Source organism: Corvus moneduloides, chromosome 2 (genome assembly GCF_009650955.1).
Source record: "Corvus moneduloides isolate bCorMon1 chromosome 2, bCorMon1.pri, whole genome shotgun sequence".
Classification (NCBI taxonomy): domain Eukaryota; kingdom Metazoa; phylum Chordata; class Aves; order Passeriformes; family Corvidae; genus Corvus; species Corvus moneduloides.
In genome coordinates this window covers 48,543,180-48,559,455 of record NC_045477.1, presented here as the reverse complement: position 1 = coordinate 48,559,455, position 16,276 = coordinate 48,543,180, and the positions used below count along the sequence as shown (strand labels likewise).

General features: G+C 35.1%; 1 protein-coding gene across 1 annotated transcript in view; it reads right to left on the bottom strand.

Moving 5' to 3' along the window:
- Positions 1-16,276, bottom strand: part of PAN3 (poly(A) specific ribonuclease subunit PAN3) — a 79,778-nt gene that overhangs the window by 27,063 nt on the left and 36,439 nt on the right. Inside the window, 3 exon segments of the mRNA XM_032099506.1 lie at positions 654-758; positions 1,348-1,595; positions 9,516-9,666. Of these exon segments, the coding sequence (XP_031955397.1) occupies positions 654-758; positions 1,348-1,595; positions 9,516-9,666 (504 nt within the window).

Below are 16,276 nucleotides of genomic sequence, written 5' to 3'. Positions count from 1 at the left end.
TAAAGGAAAAATTAAGTCAAGTTTTGAACATTATAATTCAGCTCATCATTTCTGATGACTTGAGAACACTGTCTTTGAAGCACTAGCTACCTGTACTAAAATAAGAATTGCTACAAGTGTCCAAGCTAGAGGTTCAGAAGACCACTAGCTTGAAAATTTGCATGATGAAATACCTAAATTCTGGAAGGAGCTTCAGAAGACATTTGCTATAACTGGCATTGACAAAGGCACCTTCTACAGTAAAGCTGAAATAAGTAACACTCCCAGCCAGCCTTGAGATGATGAGTCCTGAGAACAGCTCTTCAACTAACACCTGCATACACTTCCATTTCAGTGGGAGACTTCAAAACTGAGTAGTATTGCAGCTTAAAAGAATGCTACAAAAATAAACCCATGCACACCAAAAAAATACATCAGTAATAGTGCTGAGCTGAATATTAAATCATGGCATGCAGATTAGATTGCAGTCATATGTGTTGTAACTCACCTGCACCCGCTGTTGTACTCTACCTATTACAAGATTTGATTTTTCAAATTCTCCACAGGGAAAACTGACTGCACAGATTGCAAGTGTCTATTTCTCTTCTACCACTAGCAATTTTCTATTTTTTGCCAAGATATGCAATTTTCCTTTAAATTCTCTATCATCTTACCTGTCTGAGCTCATCTGCCATGAAGAATGAAGGTGCATTTGCTTTTGGCTGCATGTAAGCAACATGAGGTGCAGCTGGATGGTAGATGTGGTAGTTTGGAAATACCTAAAAATAAAATATTTCAAGAAGCTTTTTAAAATCCTTAAGGATAAGGCAAGTAAAGAGTTTTCTCACTTTCTCAGTTCAAACTACAGAACTATGAAATCTTCATGTACAATACAAGTTACAAATAAACTGTCAGATACATTACACCTTTTTTATGTGGTACTCACTTCTACTGATTTCAAGGGGGAGGGAGGTGTGTGCATGTATGTATGTACATAGCTATTCTAACATTTTTGTAACAGCCTTTTCCCTGTCACTGTAAATGTAAGAGCTATTTAACTTATCAGAAAGAAAAACCTGACTTCTTGATGTTTTCTCATTACATATGTATCCACTAAGACACACAGAATGCTTTCTTTCTATTGCTGTATTAAAACCCCACAAAGCTCTACACAGCTGTAAATGAAAAAATACATAAAAATTTCTCTGGTCCTCATATTTCAGTGATTTTTGGAGAACAACCAAAGTAATTAAAAGGCCTAATCTTCATGCAGAATAAGCAGTTTAGATTGTTAAAAATAATATCTGTAGCATGAACCAATTCAGCACTTAGAAGCCCCAGAGAGTTGTGTATTGAAAGCCAACATACCATTCCTGTGAGAGGTGCTGGAGTTGTATCAGTGTAGAAGTATGTTGTTCCACCCACTGTTTCCTTCTGGATCACCTGGCCAGTAGATGGAGGCTGAGAGACAGCATTAGCGACAGACGCAGAGGCACTAGTAGGCACCATATAGTTTGCTGGGTTAGGAGTATGACTTCTTCTTCGAGGAGCAGGAGACGTATGAGGAGTTATTTTGGGAGAATGGAGAGGTGAAGATCCTGCTGACAGTGACATTCCTTAAAGAAACACAAGTACGTATTGACCAAATCTGTCACCAAAAAAGTTTAGCAATTTCAGAAAAGCAGCCTTCACTACCAACAATATTCTGAGCAGGTGAAGACACTTAACTCTTCATATAGATAAAGAAATCCTTGAGAAATAAACCAGTAAGAGCATGACTGAACAGATGTATTTTCCCAAAAATCTTTGCTTAGTGCAGAGAGATAGGGCTTGGGAACTTATGATATACACATGAAGAACTGAAATGAAAAACACAGAAGTAGCTGAAAGGGGAAGACAAGTCAAAATAATGCTGTGTCTAGAAGATAGATCATTAAACTGCAAAAAGATAAAATATTAATGACTATATAAGTGAGTGTTTACTTAACAGTTACATGAGCAGTCAATGGAGTTTGCTAAGATGTAACTCACTTCACCTGATTATGCATGTACCTTTTATTAGAACTCCACAGCTATGAATGTCTCCAGCAATACAGCACACAAATAAGTGGGAGTAATCACCTATTTTCCTGTAATTACTATATTCAAAAGTCATCCTCCAACAATCTATTTGATATGTAAAGATAGGTAACATCTCATGATATGAAGTCAAACAAACATCCTTGCAGGGATTTTCTAATCTATTTGAAACTATTTTATTGGCTGGTGTTCACCTTCAACATTACAGAGACAACTCCACTGAAACGTGAGAAACTCTGCTTCTAAACAAAGTGCATCAATGAGAAAAACAAGGGCAGCTTTTTTGCATACACACTTTTTAGGTACTAAAAAATTGAATTACTTCAAGAGTTATTGCATGCAGAATTCTCAGATTTGCTTATTTATAAAAATTTAGGTGTAAAATAGACGTTCCAGGGTGCTGCTGAGGAAGAGGTAACTCTTCAAACAAAACTCCTTGCAGTTACTAGCAGATCTGAGATACTCAGGTGTTCAGATTAACACCAAGGAAAACATCTTTGACATTTATTGTTGCTCAGTTCAGACTGGGATGCACTTTCTCTTTTATACAATTAGAATTGCATAAGTCATACTAAATCCTTTTCTTGAAAGAATAGAAGATACACGCCTTTCATATTTAACGTTCTATTGACAGCTGAGAATTCTTCTCTAATTAAGAATTCTGTTAGTTATTACTCAGATATTTGATTAAAATAATTCCATAAACTCTAGTAACCAGGGCAATTTAAGCAAATACTCAGCAAAAGAGAGCAAGAGCAATTTTTTTTGCATACACACTTTTTAGTTACATATACTAGTTTATTTCACTTCAATCACAAGTTACTGTACGCAGAGTTCTCAAAATGCATCATCAGTAATGTGTAGGAGTGATTTTACACTCATATCATGTCCCTTAAGTAATCTTATCCCTCCTACATTTCATTTTTTTTCTTTTTTAAACAAGGCAAAAGCAAATAACAGTTTCGGTATTAACAAGTAAGCAGTAGCTTGGGAAAAGTTATTTTGAAGCTATATTATCTTGACAATATTAATAGAATATTTGTAACCTTTCATTTAGCTCCTCTCATTTACTCCTTTGACGTATCAAAAACCATGCTTATTAATTCAGCACAATTCTCTTTTATTCCTCCAAAGTGAATAGTTCCAACAGAATAAACAAGATTTTTTAAATCTAAACTGTGGGAAAATCACATGCCTTTCTTTTTAATTATGTCTTTAAAGTCATTTATTCTTTTTATAAAAATGTAAAATATAAGAATATGAAAGGAAAAAAAGTCTGCACTTTTCTAGGCCAGAACTTTTCTTTATTTTAATACATGTACATGTGTGTACACACACCTTGTATATAAGCAATATTGTAGAATATTGCTGATTAGTATACTAACTTAAAAAATATAGTTATAATAGGCACTTCTAAATGGTAACATAAATAGTCTCCTAAAAATCTGTTTAGAAATTAACTCTATGACTGTAAAACTTTACACATTTTGATAGCACCAATTTATGCTACAAAAGAAAATAAGTTTTCATTAACGTAAAAGTTACCTTGACTGACTAAGTAACACTTCAGTATTTCAACAGCTACTGTAAAGATTGTTACATTTTTTAACAGAAGACTAGAACATGAATGCATTCTTCATCCACTGGGGGAAAAGATCCATTTCAAAGGAAACTATATATTAGTATTAAAAGTTGAAGGATGACTAAAGTGGCCATTAAACTGAAGAAACTCTACAGTTTATGATATCCAAGAGTCCTCTTCATCTGTGGAAAGCTACTGACACGTCTTTCTCACTCTATTCCAACAGAACAGAGTGAAATAGAAATAGAAAGCAGTATTAACTGAAGTCCTTGAAAGCACATCATCTCAACCCAGACAGGAATAACTGGCCTCAAGAATAACTGCTTCAATAAAACAGTCAACTGCAGGGATCATGACATAGAAACTCAGCAGCCTCATATATACTGATGGAAAATTAACTGAAGACCTCTGTGCTTTAAAATAAACACTGTATGTACAAGACACAGTATACAGTAAATAATAGCTTAAAGAAAAGTGCAGACTTGCAACTAGCTAAAACTATACTGTAACCTTCTACTGCACGTTTCCCAGAAGAAAAAAGATCTCTAGTGGTTTTTACGGATACAATTTCAAAAAATCTCCACTTTAAGATTTACTTTTTAAAAAAACTTATTCCTGCCAAAGAATAGTTACACACATAAATCCTTAATGTCTCTGCACAGGTATTAATGCAAGACTGAAAGAAAAGGATCACAGCACATCCTCTCAGATGGCCTTCCAATCCAGCTAGGTCTCATTTTGAAAGGACATTGAGAGTTCAGTGAAAATCATCTGGCAGACAGAAAATATGGGCTCCTCATTTGCCAATATGCTTAGTGACTTCAGGAGATGAAAGAAGCTTGACTACGCTTTGGTTTTATACTACTAGAACAATATACTACGCATGCTACAAGAATTTAAGAATTTTGCTCCTAGTGCCATGGGGTACAGACAGGCTGAGATAAATACTGAAGGTGATAGATTCTTCTGAGAGACTTGCATTACGTTCTACACAATCAAAGTATTGAAAGCCCAGTATAACAACAACAACAAAAAAAACCCACCAAACTTCTAATACAGTGAAACTTATGCGTATTTCAGTACTTAAGGCAGCGAATACAGTGCACAAAGTCAAGCAGATATCACCAACTTCATTAGTATTTCAGTCAGTTAAAAGCATATTAATATTTAATCATAACAAATAGAATTAGAGGAAAATAAAGGAATATAGCTATATTAAAAAGTGAGTATATATTCCTACTGATTCATACTCAAGGAAAAAGATGTTGCTAAACATACTATAGTAACAATAGAACCACACCTCAGAGTATTAGGCTGGGTTTAATAGCACAGTTTATATAAATGCCTATTCACTTAAAGGCCTAAGAAAAAACGGGCTTTGAAAAAATCTATTTATGATTTACACATATATATAGATAGATACAGATATATCATACCAGTGATCTTGACAAATACCATTAGGCTTTCTCTATGAGAGGGTTCTAGATTCCCTTATATCAAAATTCAAATGCCAACAGGAATACTACAATAGACACCAAAAAGCCTATTTCAAATTGTCCCTCCTGAGACTTTTCTACCAGCAAAGGTGGCTCTCCATTCCTTGTCTTGGGGAATCTACACTTCATGAAGAAGTCAAATACAATCTTAAAAGATGAACTGCAAGAACAGGCTTCTTTCACTTCACTGTTATTTATATTTAAAAAGAGGTAGCATGGTATGCAGCTGTCATGGTGTCACACCAAGGTGGAAATGGTTGTGGGATTCACAACATTCACAGTGATTGTGCAGGCTACCTACACACACCTGCAGCTCCCGATGCCATCCTTTTCCTGTAAAGAGAGATCATAATTTACATATCTCTCTTTATTCTTGTATTTTCATTTCTTGCCTTGTTTTTTATTTTCATTGTGACTGAGGAAAGGGAAATGGCAGACTTTGACATGCATTTGAGGCAATGCTCAAAGACATTTAATGAGATTACTGCTACTAATAAAGCTTTGTAGCACACAATGTATTTGAATTAAAAGCTAGGTTGTATTTTGAATCTGAGAATTCACACAGATAATCAAGATCAAAGGGCATCAAGCATGATCTCTTAATGACTCAGTATCTACAACTTCTTGATTTAATGAGAATTCACAACTTAGTGAGGCAGGATCTCATTAAGATCACGTGTATGCAAATTAGCTGGCCTACAACATTAAAGGTTTAAAAAAACCTTCAAGTTTTGCCAACAAATTTACTAATCTACAACTATATCCCTATGCCTCCAATGCTTGTAACGCATCCATTTTATCACTTTAATGCTCTGTACTTCAGAGACACCCCAGAACTAGGTAAATTTTGAAGAATGACAAAGCAAAGTAAATTATAAAATCAGGTAATATCAAGAACTTGAAGTAGCATCCTTAAATGCATTAAATATTTATTTTACTGTAAGCTTTCTATCAGGTCATTAGCATTGTAGCTGTGTATTTTCAAGTTAATTAAATCTGCTTCATTCCCTAAACAATTTAAATCATCGATTCTTCCTCTTCAGTTTTAATTGGGGAAAAGATAATTTTACAGTCTCTTTGCCTTCTTCTGTTCTTACATTATTCTGGAATGCCTGCAGAACTTCCTCTGCACTATACTTATCCAGGAGGAGGGAACAAGCTCTTGGGGCCTTCAGCCACACAAACCACCTCAGCTGAAAGTGCTCCATCTCCAGCTGGGGCTGTGGGCTCTGAGAACGACACTCTTGCAGCTCATCACAAATGGAGATGTGTCAACTGGACACAAGCACAACGCCTTCTCACTCTGGCTCCTAAGCCTGCAGGTTCATACTGGCAGCAGAAACGGGATCTCTTACATTCTGCATAAGCTCAGAACCTGACTTAGACTAAATACAGAAGCAACAGTAATTTGCAGTCACTTCCATCAGTGACAAAGGCATCATTCTTCAGCTATAACCTAGCTTTAGCAAACCCAAGACAGACAGATTTTCGCTGTTGGGAGCTATACATCTGTTCTCTCTCAGGTTTAACACAGCAATGATGTCTTACCACTTCGATGGCATTCACGAATTTCTTTCATACACTGCATTGCATATTTTAATGACATTAATACTCTAAAACAGCTACACAGGACTGGGTAAGAAGCTTGTTAGCAAGAGTGCTGTTTGAAGATTGTCAACTCCTTACTAAATTTTCCACACAAATGACAAACAGGGTGTGTTTCCTAGCAAGGAAGGGAGGAGCAACAACATAGTATTCATATGAGTTTATGGAAAAAGAGCTTGGAAATGGTGAAGGAGAGATGTTTACAACTCTTCACTGAAACAATTTTCTCCCACCATTTGTGTAAGTTGCATTTTATATCACTCTATTTCCATATTCTATTAAAGGCTACCAAGATGAAGACAGATTCTGTGTTGAGATTACCCTAGAAAGCACTTACATAAGTAAACGTGTGAATGTAGCAGTAACCTCCTTCATGCTACATCCAAATGGATAGGTCAGGCATGGATTCAAGCTATCCACTAAAGAATTTTAGGTTTCCCCTGTCATATTTTTCAGTGTTTCTGCAGTACTGTTGACAAGACAGGCAGAACAAATATTTTCCAAGGATAATTGAGTTGAATATGAAATACTAGATGTCAAAAGTGGTTTTGATTTACACCTACCTTTAGGGAAATCTCAGAAACTAGATATGTGAAAGAACTTCTATTTTTCCATCATCAAGAAGAAAATCAAAGGACTATTTTCATGATTTACCTACTTTGTTATGGGTGAATAAAACTATGGAAGTCTTAAATTATTCCTACTACATTTTCTTACGTTTTATGAAATCTTAATTTCCTCCAGTACCCTGTAAATTACTATAAGCAATCTTAATCTCACAGAAATACTTCAATCTGCAAAGTTATTCTACTGGAGAGTATGCACCCGTTAACTGGAAGGAGACTTATCTTTATTCAAAGGAAAATTCTTATAAACTCTTTATATGGGTTTCATTTGAATTTGTTTTCACTTATTGAAACCTAACAGATCTCAACCATTTTTTCATGACAACTTCTGAATGTATTTAAACATTTTTTTATTCTGTTATCCAGCATGATCTAAGTGGTGAAGCTTCCCCACACAAAGATACTGCTTTCTTATTTAAGAGCCTAATTTTTTAGAAAGACCACCTCCTAGCTGACCTTGAGGTAACAGGAATTTCTGTGGATGTATTCTGTTGACAGCTTTAATGTTGACACTTAAATAAAAATAAATGTCTATGAGCAGTATTTACATAGGACACTTAGGTTCAGAGAATTCTGCACTCAGTGAGAGAAGAAAAAAGCTTCTAGAAAAATTCAGAGAATCCAGCCAAGATCCCTACTTTGAACTATATTTTCTTTTTAATTATACAGGAAGAGCAGGGAAACAAGCCAACTCGGCCTGAAATTAGCTCTTATGAATACTCCCCCATCCCTCTTGTCCATAAACAAACAATAGTATCTGAGGCTAGAAAGTATGCAGCACTGGTATCTATATTTATTTCTAGGAGCTGAAATTGTTGTGCGAACTTCTTTCATCAGTGTTACTTATCCTTTCAAGTATTACTTACAGATAGTAAAGAAATGGGACTGTGAAGGATCCCTCTGAGACCCCACTGGACACTTTCCAAAAGTAGATCATTTTACTGTATTCTATTTAATCCTTTATACACTTTTCAATCCAGATGACAAGGCTGAGAGGCATATAAACACAACAGTTTTCCAATAAGATGGTACAGCACAATATAGCATCAAGCAGACACAGAACCACAACATGTTCATTTGATCAGCAAAAGTATCAATCAATCACTTTCCTAACCTGCTCTGCTAAGTTTTTACATGCAAGCTAAATGCTGGCTTCTTTCACACTGACACTGGCACCAAGAAAGACTGAAGTTCATTTTAATAAATGGTAATTGCCAATAGATGTTTAAAAAAAAATCATCTGTAACATTTGTCTGTCTGCCTTTTGGCAGCTACCTAATGCTTCTTGTCAGCCGCAAGAGACTGCTGGAGGTTTAAGAACATACAGAAACTCATTAAAGAATCTGCAGTGTGAATATCCAGATCTGCTGATGACTATTTATTGGAAATATTTTAATTTTATTTAAACAGAATTATTAGAATTAAGTTAATATTTTAAGATCAGAAGACTAAAAGATGCATGAAGGGCTTCAACTTTTCAAACGTGTAAAAAAATCTGTCAATTATATGACTGCATGAAACATTTCAGTAAGAGTTTTAAACCTGGGAAATAACAATAAAGTGGTCTTAAAAGTTTGAGATTACATGTGACAGATACAATAAAAATTAATACTATTTTGCAAGGCAAAGTATTTTAGAATTAGATTGTCTTCTACTTTTTGTTTTTAATCCAGATTTTAAAGTCCTCATATACACTCATTAATATTGCAAAAAATTACTTCTACATCACACAGTCTAGAAACAAATAAAAAGCAGATCAGTGTATGGTAATCCAAGATCATATGTATTTTAGACTACAATGCATTTCTAGACTATGGGTAGTTTAAATCACCTTCAAGTATTGTTCTGGCAAGAACCACTTAAGACACAGTATGTGATAACTCAGCAATCCTTTTCCCCAAAAGGAGCAGAGTTAAGTTGTTAATTTCAGTGCTGCTGTGGCTGAGCAGATTTCACAGCCTGCAGTGTGATTTCCATACTACTGGAAGATAAATCCAAAGTTCCCCTACTTTTTGAAGATCGCCTTAAAATTAAGAGCTAAAGTAGGAGGTAGTACATTTATACCCGATAAATCTGATAACTATATATATATAGAGTTATGTTTGACAAAACAAACCACTGTACAACAAATCAGTACTCTCAACCTACCTGGTGCTAACCCAGCAGCAGCAGGACTTCCCATGGAGGGGTGAGAGAACAAGGCTTGAGAGAAGGCAGACATACTTGACTGGGATACATTACTCAGCCTGGAAGTTGATCCTCCTTTGGGAATAAACTCACTTGCAGAAGGATTTGGTGTCTGTTTAAAAAAAAAAATAATAAATTAAATGTTTATTTTAAATGAAAAGGAATTGAGAGTGTCTACTTGGTAGAAAATACTTTCTAGAAAGGCCTACTAGTACAGGGGTTATTTTTAAGGTACATACAGCTTGCTGACAAGAACAAAGAATACTGGAAGCTGGTCTACATGAACAAACTTAGATGTGTTTTTAGCTTATGTCTGAAGTAGTATAAGCAAACCTTCCATATGAACAGCTGGTGTACAAATTCATACATTTTGCAAAGGGCTTTCCATAAGCATTACATTACAAGTTGGAGAACAGACTCGACACTGAGAAATCTTTGCCACAGCTGCATAGACTGCTCCCCCATGACAGCAATTTCATTTCAAACTAACTAGCAATTTCAAATTAAAGGAGTGAAAATGATTCCCACTAGAAAAGTCACCCCTGCCTCTATTTCAAATAGATCTGTATGCTCAGATTTTTTGTGGAGTTAACTCTTGTTTTAATTATGTGTGTTTCATTTATCTAGCACCTTTAATAATAAAGTTTAATTTGGTGCCACAGAAAGAAGTAGAAGCAGAATGATGGTGAAACATCCAGTATTTGTTAGTACACAAAAACACAAGCAATTTTTAATTTCTATTAAAATCAGTGCAGACAATTTTGTAGTTTGGGGTTGTGGCGTTTGTTTGGAGATGATGTTTTTGTTTGATTTGGGGTAGGGAGGGTTACAAAAAGAAAATCCCAGTTAGAGCTCAAAAGGCAAAAAAGCTTATTATTGGACAGCCAATTACAAATGACATGAGTGGAACAAAAACTACATTAAGCCAAGAAATAAAACCAATTATTGCATGAACACTCTGAAAAGCTAGAAGATTATTAAATTACAGGGTTTAGCTTATTATGTAACCTGCAGAGTACCTCACAAAAGTGTCTAAACAAGTTAGGTAAAATACGAAGACAGCAACAGCTCCCAATAGACAAGGGATACTGTTAAGATAATCTATAATGTTTTTTTACAGAAAATTATATTGGACTAGTTTGGTTTCAGGCAGTTTTAAAATGACCAAATATATCAGCTGTTAGTTAAATTACCTGTATTGATTTTACCAATATAGTGGCATCAGAGAAAGTTAGTGCCAAATTAGAAGCGAAGTGTGAACATCAATTTAGACAGTAAAGGAAGTATTTGAAAAGAGTTTCTGCTAATTGGGTTTTGATACCTCTATTTCAATATTTCTGCCAAATATCATAGTATTAATGTATTTCAAAGAACTGAAAAAGAAGATTCTCAAAGTTGTAAAATTAAAGAAGATGCCCAGGTTTAAAAGCAAATAGCAAAAATACTCTACCTTTAATCACGCAGTAAATTTTAACCACTATCCACTTTATGATATCAACTTTACCACCTTGTCATCTTACATGTTTCTGAATATTCAAGGAACATCTATAAGCAAGTATGTAGATTGTGAAGTAAAACACTTACATTTAAATGCGTAAAGAGTTCACATGAATTTTAAAACTCTTTAATCACAGTTAAGGAATGCCTATTAAGCTATACACTAATACAACAAAACAAATGGTAAGTTGAATTATACAGACTGAAAACACATAACTGACACATTTATACTCAAAAGATAATATTCTGGACTTATCTGAATTTAGGTACAGGAATAACTAAGAGAATGGTGTTCCTCTAGATAAAAACTGGCATGCAACCATTCAGCGAAATCTGCACTGAAACTGGAGAAAATTACAGCGGTGGTAAAGAGTAATGTAGAACTTTTCCAAACAGCGACAGAGCTAAATAGTCATCAAACACAACAACTGGGAGAGCAAGGGACAGAATTTGTAACATCTTGCTAAAAGAACAAAATTCTAAAGAACTACAAGGTCCACATTTTTCCACTGCTAAAAGCAGCAGTGACACATCCACAGCTCTATCACACCTAAATTCTGTGTCAACCAGGCGACAAGGGCAGGACATGGCATAAGGTTTGAAGCATGCAAGCAGAGAGAAAAACACCTTCTGGAAGATAACTCAAACTTTCCTAGAGTAACTGAGAAAGTTCCCAAAATTCCATCCATGGCATTCTGGATAAACTCTTCCCATTTTCATCCAGTGATTCAAACAACTCCTACAGCACAGAGATGGTTCTTATTTCTAAATGCATTCTGCAAGTTTCATAGAGACCAGTTTTGGCATCAAAAAGTTATTTATTTACTAAAAAGTTACTTACTTACTAAGTCACTTATAACCATCAAAATTTTTAAACGCAGCTTCGCTTTAAAAAAGAGCTCCACTTTAACTGTAGGTGTTTTAATTTATCCAAGTGAAAGAGTCAAACCCAGGAATCTGCTAGGGCTGATCTGGTTTATGCTACAGAATTACAAACAGCAGTGGGTCAAGTCTGATGGAAATTCAGTTTCATTCTATTTTTTGATATCACAATTCAGGATGAGCATCAAAGCCTGCTAAGATTAAGTTGTTTTTACATAACTTTGATGAAAACATTGTATATGAGTAAACAGCTTTGATTTACAAAGATAGACCCTACACTATGAAAGCCTGTTTTACTTCTCTGTGATGCTACGAACATGAAGCTGCAATCCAAGACTTTCCCCACTGGTAAAAAAAGTGTTTTAATTTTGGGTTACAATTTTAAAAGACCCTTCCACCTTCAAGTTGTTTCCTAAGTATAGAAAAATACTCAAGTTCCACAGTCACTAGCCAGAATAAACTAATCAAAGTAATACAGCAAATTTTAGTAACTGGTGTTCAAAACTAGCAAATACTGTCAGATAATTTGAAGCTTAAGCCCCAATCCACATTTAAAGTCATTACATTTATGTAAAGCTGCAGTTCTTAAAAACTTTCATGCTTTTGAAAACATTTTATCTGAAGTAAAACATTAATTTTTCTGAATACTATTTTCTTCCATGCAAATAATTAAAATAATTAGGCCACAGTAAGTGACTAAACTGAGGTAGTGTAATATTACTATAATTTTTTTAATTTTTAATTTTTTAATCATTGTAGATAACCATTCTGCAGCAATGACCATGCAAATATGCCAGAATTATAAAGCCACATTCTTAATGGCCAATGATTCAAAATATTATATTCCTGGCCTGAAAAAATATCCTACTTTCACTCTGTCATCTCATAATACAAAGTATAAATTCCAGGTTTAGTTCTACATTTGGATCAACAGTAGGTTTGAAAACGGGTTTAAATGGTAACTATGTTTTAGAACCTGACAGTATTCTTACAGTTTTTGCCTTAGAGTCCAACCAAACTTCCCAAGATGAAGTAAAAAAGAAAATTAAACTCTTATAAGAATGAAAATAATCTAGATCTTCTAAGTGAAAAACATTTTCTTCATTCTGTATTATGTTTAAATTTTGCATAAGTACAGCTTTTAAACAAATTTCATTTAATTAGTAATTAATTACTCATCTCAGAATAAAGTAACTTATGCTAGATGAGGCTTAAAATTTTAAGTCTGAATAAATCAGGATTGGTAAAATATGTAGAGAAAATTGGTATTGAAAACTTATTAATTTTCAGGAGTAACTAAAAGAGTGGACATGCAAGAATCATGTAATGATTATGCAACACTGTGATGTCAAAAGGCAGCAAATGTACTTCTAAACACTAAACAAAAACTACTAGCACTGTCTGCACTGTGTTAAATAAGCCTATTTTCAGTTTCAAATGCAAGTGTCCCATAAAAAGGCACATACAAAATTTCAAAATGCTAATAAACATGTTTTCAACAAACAGCATTAAAGAAGTATAGCCGAGCCAGCTATGTTATGTTTTTCTAGCAAACCACCTAAGGCAACTTCTAATGGATACCTTTGCTAAAATTGCCATCATTCCCTTTTCCTCTCAATCTTGCCAACTGAAATCTCATCCCCCTTCTTCCAGTATATTAATAAAAATGCTGTCAAACTAAAACAGTGAAGCTACTTCCCTAATTATTACCTGAATACCTACATCATGCATTCTCAGAATGATTCAGTGAATAAATTTCATCAAAATACCCTATTTTCAGATTCTTTATGTCCATGCCTCTTTTCAGTCAGCTTTGCAAAGAAACTTCCAAAGACTGTCCACAAAACTGAGTCCGCCCAGCTCCACTTACAAAAACAATTCCTATACTTCTGTACATCAGAGTGAAAAAAACTTTATAAGACACATATAAATACAGTCCAAATGAGGGCTGAATTTAGCCATGATGCAATTACTAAGGATGGAACCACAAAAGTACAAAAGGAGGCCAGGACTATTAACTCATTTGCATCACCAGTCAGCTCAGAATTTGTCTGGTGCTCTTTCAGGTATGAAAGGAAATAAAATATAGCATGGAGGGGAATAACCAAAATATTCTGTGACTACCACAAAAAAAAAAAAAACAAAAAAACAAAAAAACACCAAACCCAAAACAATTCAAGGCTCCTTAAAAGAAGGTACAGATGAAAGTAAAGAGCAAGCCAAGGAGCTAAGCTGAAGACCATCACTGGAAGGACTACACAGCCGCATGTAGCATTACTGTATGTTGAGGAGTTGCACATAACAGATTTCTGTAATCCAGAAATAAAATCAAAATTCCTGTTTCATCAACTATCAATTTCGATACATATGATATGTCTTTACACTCCTGAGTGGTAAACTTGTAAGGCCCCACTGCTGCAGTAACTAATAATGAATCCTCAAAGTGCCTTTAAGTACAGAAGTGAGCTGGAACACAGGGACATACAAGTTATGAAGCCTTTGGAAAGTCACACAGGGATCCCACAAGAACACTGGATACCACCCTTCTCTCTCTCTCATTTCTCATTCAGCATCTCTCAAGACAGCATGCAGCTGTACAGCAGCAGCCGCAGCAACACCACATCAGTCTCAGAGGGTGTAATGCTACTTCATTAGATTGGTTCTGGTCCCACATTCAACCAAAGCCCAAAGCCAGCTACCTAACTCCAAAAGTAGGCCAATCTCATTTGATTTCAGAAGGATGTGCTAATGTACTTAGCATGCTAGAAACTGGATACAAGACTCTTTGTTCTCTTTTTATGTTCTCCCTCACTTCCAAATTCATGCTGATCTGTTCTGACATCCCAAATTACATAATCATGTAATGGTTACAGAAAACCATCACTAACCCACATCCATGTTATAAAGCAGAGCACTCCTTAACCAGTCTATTTTTGGCATAGTTTTCATAATATCTCTTAGGAACACAGAAACATGCAGAAGTCTTTCTTGAGCTTAATATGTTGTTATTTAGTTGCTGTTGGGTTTTGGGGTTTCTTTGTTGTTTTTTAATGGGCAGGTATGAGGAGATTATATGAGGAGATTCACTTCACAGAGCATTGTTGCAATTCCTCCAAGATTTCCTTGAGAGCCATGACATCAGGAAAGGATGCATTTCGTGATGTCAGAGCAACCCAGAAGATACTGGAGGTCGCCAATGACTTCAAAGCAAGTCTTTCTCTCCCACCACTGAATTGATGTAATATGCTACATTATAATTACTGTGACAAATCATCACATCACTCCAACGATAGGCTCTAAGAAATTTCAATTTGCCAACATTATTAGTTATATTGCTCTACTGCTCTTGCAGAAGAATTAAGAGTCAATTTCTTTAAAACTGGGTAAAATTTGTTGGCTAAAGATTTATTGGTTTATAAACCAGAACACAGGCTCAGACAAAACTACTAGCAAAGTCTTGTTACAACTGGCAAGTAGATCTCACTAAAAAGCAAACTTTAAAAGATTTGGAATATTTTCACGTTTCTTTAACAAAATCCTTCAAAGTACTGTAAAAACATCTAAAGTTTTAGAAGTCCATGCTCCTAATGCAACATATTTGAAAATTTTCTTTTTCTCTGATTATTTTTTGCTCAGGAAACAAACAATCAGTTATTGACGGTGAATAAGAAGTGATCTGTGTAACTAAAACATACCTATTCCTACTATTTTAAGGAGAATTACCATTTGCTATTATAATATGTATCATGTGGTAGTATCGTAGCTCAGGACACTTCCTAATGTAAGGTAGGATACATCACTATAAAACAATCTCTGGTTTGGGTTTTTTTGCTTTTTTAATGCACAACCCAGAGTACAATTCACTCTGCAGACTTCACATTTAATCATGTCAGTGTAACACCATACTTAAAACAGATCCAGATTATAAATTCATAGCCATGCAGGAGTAACAGTTAAATTATTTTACAAAGCAAGTTCTAACACCCTTCCTTCTTCAGTCTTGCCAGACTCCACAGTTTCTCTTCAATCCCTCCTGTTTCTCCTCCAATTCTATTTATTATGGCTGGCACATCCTTCTGTTTGTGTTTGCACCACATGTGCATATACATGCTTCGCTAAAGCCCACGTCTCCATGGGAAGCTATGCAATTACATCATGCAATACAAAATCTTACGCTGCATGTACTTTAAATCAATTCTGTAGCTGGGACTCTGCTGCAATAAAGGAGCCTGGAACTGCACTCTTCAAAAGAGATGTGCTCTGCAGCCAATCCCAAACAGCACCAACCTCAGACAGCATGGGGACCTTAAGCTTCCTTCCCTTTGCCACACTTTGAATGCTAC